The sequence below is a fragment of the Sinocyclocheilus grahami genome, unplaced genomic scaffold (genome assembly GCF_001515645.1).
Source record: "Sinocyclocheilus grahami isolate Dianchi unplaced genomic scaffold, SAMN03320097.WGS_v1.1 scaffold97.1, whole genome shotgun sequence".
NCBI lineage: Eukaryota > Metazoa > Chordata > Actinopteri > Cypriniformes > Cyprinidae > Sinocyclocheilus > Sinocyclocheilus grahami.
Window position 1 is genome coordinate 134,183 of NW_015505276.1, and position 6,061 is coordinate 140,243.

The following is a 6,061-nucleotide window of genomic DNA, read 5'->3' on the forward strand; positions in this document are numbered from 1 at the left end:
CGAAGCAGATATCATCCTCTTTTGGAAGGCCAAACAAAGTAGTTTCGCTTTCACAATGAAACACACAGCGTCTTCACGACATGGCAGCGGAAACAGCAAAACTACAGCGAGAATAAAAGTTACGCCTTCTTTCTTTGTGTGAACATTTGGGCGGTGTTATGCAAATCTTCCCACAGAGCGATGTAGAAATGTGGAGGCGTGTTAGAACGAGCCGTTTTAGGTAGGTGTGGCTGACTCTTAACTTTTATAAAGAATATCTCTTTGGATTTGAGACTTTAGTCTTTGCAACTTTACAGATCTTCTTTATGCACCAAGAGCTTGTAACACTCCAAAGAGAAAGGAAAAATTGAAATCGCATGATATGACCCCTTTAAAGTCCGTAACCTTTAACTCATGTCCTAAGGCGCAATGGCAAAGGTCTTACAACATAGTGTGCTATAACTCATGCTCACCGTACTGTGCAGGTGTAAAAATTCTATCTTTATATGCAGGTGCCGCCCACCGTTAAGACTCCAGAGAAGAGTCATGAAGATGGGGAAGCCATGCTACCCTATGACCCAGACACCCAGACCCTCATCGATGGTTGGCTCTGCTGCCAGTCCTATTCATCAATACGTTACAGAGAAATCCGTTTGTACTCATCGAGTTGTTCTTTGTTTTCCTCTGCTAACCAACTGTTCTCTGGTTCGCAGCTGCTCAGAAGGCCAGAGATGACTTCGAGGATTCTGAAAAAGCTCTTCGGGAGATGGACGATCAAATCAGGTTTGTTCAATGCTGCAATCTTCCACGAACCGGTCGAAAGAAGTTGAGTTTGAAATCAAGTGGGAGTGTAGCGAACTGGTTTTTCATATGCACCTGAAATTCTCATTGGTCAGTGTATGCTTACATCAGAGTGCGCTGTTTGTTCAACTTATGGTTGCATCACTTGCGTCCTTCAATGCATCTGCAGTGTTCTCTGACGCTGGTGCGCGGGGACCCTGCTGCTGAGCACTGTGTTGAGTTTTCCTTTGATTGTGTTGCAGAAATATTGAAAAAGAGCTGTCGTTTGATTTCGGCCCTGAAGCGGAGTTCACTTACCTGTACAGCCAGTGCTACGAGCTTACCACTAGCGAGTAAGTGAGACCAGCGTTTGTTGTTTTGGAATGATATTTTTGTGCTGTGATTTATTTCTGTATTCTGTTTGCTTTTAGGTACATCTACAGACTCTGTCCTTTCAACCGGGTTTCACAGAAACCGAAGTATGGTGGCTCAGAGACCAACCTTGGGTAAGAGGCATTGTGGGGGAAAAAACAGGGTGGTTTGGTTTTAGAGTTTTTGGCCACTTTTCAGTTAATTAAGTTAAAACTTTTATTCTGCAAGGATGCATTAAGTTGATCAGAAGCAACAGTAAAGACTTTTATAGTTTTTATAAAGATTACAGTGCTGTTTTTTTAACTTTCTGTTTATCAAAGAAAAACAATGTCATGGTTTCCACGAATTATTCCCCAAAAAATGTTTTTTTGTTTTTAACATTCATAATCAGAAATGTTTCTTGAGCAGCAAATCAGCATATTAGAATAATTTCTGAATAACCATGTGACACTGAAGACTGGAGTAATGCTACTGGGGAAAAAAAAGCTTTGCATCACAGGAATAAATTACATTTTAAAATATATAAAGATGGAAAACATTTAAACATTTATTTTAAAATGTAATATTTCACAATATTACTATTTTTATTTTGATCAAATAAATGCAGCCTTTGTGAGAATAAGACACTTCTTTCAAAAACATGAATAAAACCTTTAAAAAAAATCAAAACCTTTGAATGGTAGTATAAATACCATATTGGCTATTAGTGGATATCAAGGCAATTTTTTTTATTTACTGATATTGATTGATATTGAACCGTTTATACCTTTTTGTTTTTTGCTGCTATTTAACACTCATTTAAAGTTCATTTTTAACACTCTTAATATTTTAATAACACTTTTAAATATTATCTTTTTTTTGAAAACCTCAGAATGAATGTCATTCTGTTCATTATAATGTTGTAATGCCTCAATGTCTAAATTCACTTCTAGCATTTTTAGATTTAACTTTTTTTAGTGTTTTATTTTACGGTAATTTACTCTAATTTACGGTCTCTGACTCACAGACACATTAATATCAGAAAATAGAAGTAAAAGTTAAAAATCTTTATTTAGACAGTATAGAGCTTTTTTTATTTTTATGGTGCATCCATAGCAATCAACTAAACACCTGATTGGTGTTAACAGCTTAAACCTGTTAAGACCAGCAAACCACTTTAGACTGGTTTAAGCTTTTTTTTCTCTCTCTCTTCAATATCACATCACTTTGTCATCACATTTGCAATATCATGGTGTGAGTGTTTTTGACAGTATTTAATAAGAGATGCTCATGTTCTCAGGACATGGGGAAGTTGGTCAGGGCCTGAAAATAATAAATACTTGGTGATGAAATACGAGCACGGCACTGGGTGCTGGCAAGGTCCAAACAGATCAACTACAGTAAGTACCGGCTCCTTCATTACTTCCACTGTGCTATTCACGCTGGGAGTTTTTCTGCTATGTGTATCTTTGTGTGGTAGGTGAAGCTGACTTGTGGGAAGGAGACTGTGGTGACCTCGACGTCGGAGCCGAGTCGCTGTGAATACCTAATGGAATTCACCACTCCTGCAGTTTGCCAAGAGTCAGCCAACATGGACCTCTCGCCACACGGCCACGAGGAGCTCTAGACTCCACGCTCTGCTTGATGATGCATGGTGTGCCACAAAATACATGCAAACTCTATTTTAAATGTTTAAAGCACTCTTAATGGAAAAAACAAGGCTTAATCTTTCAATTATCTTCAAGGCCACATTGTGATGATGCCCTGTCCGGCCGGAGCGACGAGACAAAAACATTAAAACCCATTATAAACGAGGCATTTGTTGCATCCAGTGAGGACATATTTACGGATTATAATGATTTATACCGTCTTTTTACGCGTTGCGTTGCATTGCGTATCGCGCTGCGTAAACATAAAACCATGTCTGCATTTGTGATCGGAGAAATGACAAACAACAAGCGCTACTCTACATTGCTCAAAACTCGCGTTTAAATCGTCAGTGGCAAATTCTTTAAATAGGAACACGTACTTACAGTCTGTGAGTCAGAACAGCCGGCATTGTAGTCTACTCTACCAGGATCAGGAAACAGTCCTCCATAAAATGCGCTGCACACATCTGACTATTTGGGTTGAACTGTTCTGGAACAGTGTTGTAAATACAACTTAACCACTGATTTCTAGTCGTGTCCTCTTTTGGAAGGCCAAACAAAGTAGTTTCGCTTTCACAACGAAACACACAACGTCTTCACGACATGGCGGCGGCGGTGGCAGCAACAATAAAGTTACGCCTTCTTTTTTTGCGCGAACATTTGGGCGGCGTTATGCAAATCTTCCCACATCGTGACGTAGACATGTGGGGGCATGTTTAAACGAGGCGTTTTAGGAGGGTGTGGACGAGTCTTAACTTTTATGAAGAATATCTCTTTGGATTTGAGACTTTAGTCTTTGCGACTTTACAGATCTTCTTTATTCACCAAGAGCTTGTAACACTCCAGAGAGAAAGGAAAAATTGAAATCGCATCATATGACCCCTTTAATATCAAATTTGGAAAACCTTTAGCTGTCTGGAACAAGTGTGCATATCTCAAGTATTATATACAAAAGATCTTGTTTTGTCTGTAGTTGTTCTTAAACATCTTTGACTGACTTTATTCAGTTTACGATAAGCCTAACTTACAAATTTCCTGAAATCAGCTTTTCCATCTATACTGATGTATACTGTGCATTATCATCAATTCATGACTGTAAAGTGCAGTTAATTGTGCATTATGTTCTTCAGAATACATTAAATGTTTGAGTGTGGTGACAAATCAATATTAACTTTTTTCCCCTCTCTCTCTCTCTCCTGGTCTGTAGGTTGTTGCTCTGTGGGAACATTAACTTCATTTCCTGTTCAGGCTGTTTAAGAACCTCTTCCATTAGTTTTGAATCAGCTAAATGAGGCTGGAAGTTGGGAGAACATTAAGTTTGGTAAACTGTAATGTTTTGTTGTTTTTACAGGTGTAGAATCTGATCTCTTTACATTCCATGGATAATTTTGAAATAAATTCAACAAAAAAAAAACATTACATTACGTCAAGGTTTCACAAATACGGTTTGAGTTTAAAGAAAAGCTATTCATTAATTTTAAAATGTGAAGCTAAAATAATAATCAAAATAAATCCATGTGATAAACATGTTCGGTCATAAGTAGTCTGATTATATTACCTGAAATGTGTAATGTAATAGATTACGTTACTAACTACAATATTTGTCATGTAATCTGGAATCAGTAATGGACTACCTTTTGTAAGTAATCTACCCAGCACTGTTCAGTATGCACTAATACTATGTACTATTTAGTCTACTGTGTAGTGTATGAATTTTTTCATCCAGTATCAGAGTTTAATAGCCCCTTCCCCTGAGCACGAGTGCAACAGTTAATTAAGTGCATTATCTGCTTATTTGAAGTGCACTTTTTCATTTCGGACTGTTCAGTGTGAACACTGCTGACACTGTATGCTACAAAATGGTTTAGAGTAGTGCATAATTACACGTTTAGTGTAGGAAGTGGACAACCTCAATTGTCATTGGCTAGCTGACTGAGGTTAATGTTTTACACACTAGACTATGAACTTCAGCATTACCTGTTGTTTACTGTTGTAAGTTGTAAACCTGTTAAATATCAAGCTGTTTGTTAACTTTACTGACCAAGTTCAAATCGAATGAAGAATTTCATTTTGTCCTGAATGAGTGCAGCAGCATGTGATGTACACCTACAAACCCCCTAAAAAAATGCAGGCACAAAGAAAACACTGAGATTCATATCTTTTATTTTTTCTGGCATGTAAAGTACAAATAATTAAACAATTCCATGAAAAAGTCCTCAAGCGTCTTCAGCTGAAATCCCAGTAATAAATATCCTAAACTAAACTGAAAGGTTTATTATTTTTTCCCCCCTTTGTTGTGTGTTTGTCTTTGTTTCTTTATGTTTGGAAGTATGAGATTTTTCTTCGTGACACACAGACACTGAGATCAGGAGTTCTGCTTTTGATCTTTTTTTTATTATCGTTATTGTTCGTTTGTTTTATTCTGTTATTGTTCTGTTATTCCTGGAAAATGGTTTCAGAAGAACATTGCTAAGTAACTCTGTGTCCCTCCTAAATTAACTGACACAAAATACAACTGGTTGAGAAACAGAGTGACCACTGACCCCTTTATCTAGCTCAGCGCCTCGCTTGGCCCGTCTCCCCCGCTGCGCTTTCTTCGCCCACGTCTGCTAAACGTTGCGCTCTAGCCCTCCCACTGACTCTTTTATTTTCTAGACCGCTCTCTCAGTCGGTTTGACGGCTGTATGACAGCGGGTGAGAGGTTTTTGGTGAGGGACACTGAGCCTAAGGCCTGGCTGCTGGTCCGGACTGTAGACCGGACCTCGCCTCGCCCCGCCCCCCCAGGCCTCGCCCCGGGCCCTGACTCGCTATGGGGTTCTGAACGTGGCTGGAAAAACAAGACTGTGATTAGATTAAATAATCAAAAGGTTTTCATTTAACAAGACAAACAAAACACAGGCATTAAAGGCATAACATCTAGCACACAGCATGTATGTTTATACACTTCAATTAGTTTAATATAGCAGTGCATTCTTTGCCTATGGAGAACTTTTCCAAATTGTAATTCTAAAGCAGTTTTTTTTCAGTTTTTTTTTTTTTTTTTTAATGTATTTCCTTTTTTTTTATCTATTTGTTCCCTTTAAAGAAAAACTAAAAGGTGTAACCACATTTTGGCAAAATGAAATGCATTTAAACTTGCAAATATAATGAAATAAACCATAAATATACACAAAACATACTTTCATACGAGGCAATAATAATAATCATAATAATGATAATAAATAGTTTTTAAGTTAACAATAAGTTAAAACTACAAGCTTAAAGTCGCCCAAATAATACAAGTTCATTGGCGCTATATTGAT

At 37.7% G+C, this 6,061-nt stretch overlaps 1 protein-coding gene across 1 annotated transcript in view; it reads left to right on the forward strand.

The window, feature by feature from the left end:
* Positions 1-4,171, forward strand: part of LOC107587972 (glucosidase 2 subunit beta-like) — an 18,382-nt gene extending 14,211 nt beyond the window's left edge. Inside the window, exons 6-12 of the mRNA XM_016275958.1 lie at positions 492-582; positions 693-762; positions 1,023-1,112; positions 1,191-1,265; positions 2,411-2,510; positions 2,591-2,764; positions 3,967-4,171. Of these exons, the coding sequence (XP_016131444.1) occupies positions 492-582; positions 693-762; positions 1,023-1,112; positions 1,191-1,265; positions 2,411-2,510; positions 2,591-2,737 (573 nt within the window). The 3' untranslated portion in view covers positions 2,738-2,764; positions 3,967-4,171. The remainder of the gene's footprint in view (positions 1-491; positions 583-692; positions 763-1,022; positions 1,113-1,190; positions 1,266-2,410; positions 2,511-2,590; positions 2,765-3,966) is intronic.
* Positions 4,172-6,061: the final 1,890 nt, after the last annotated feature.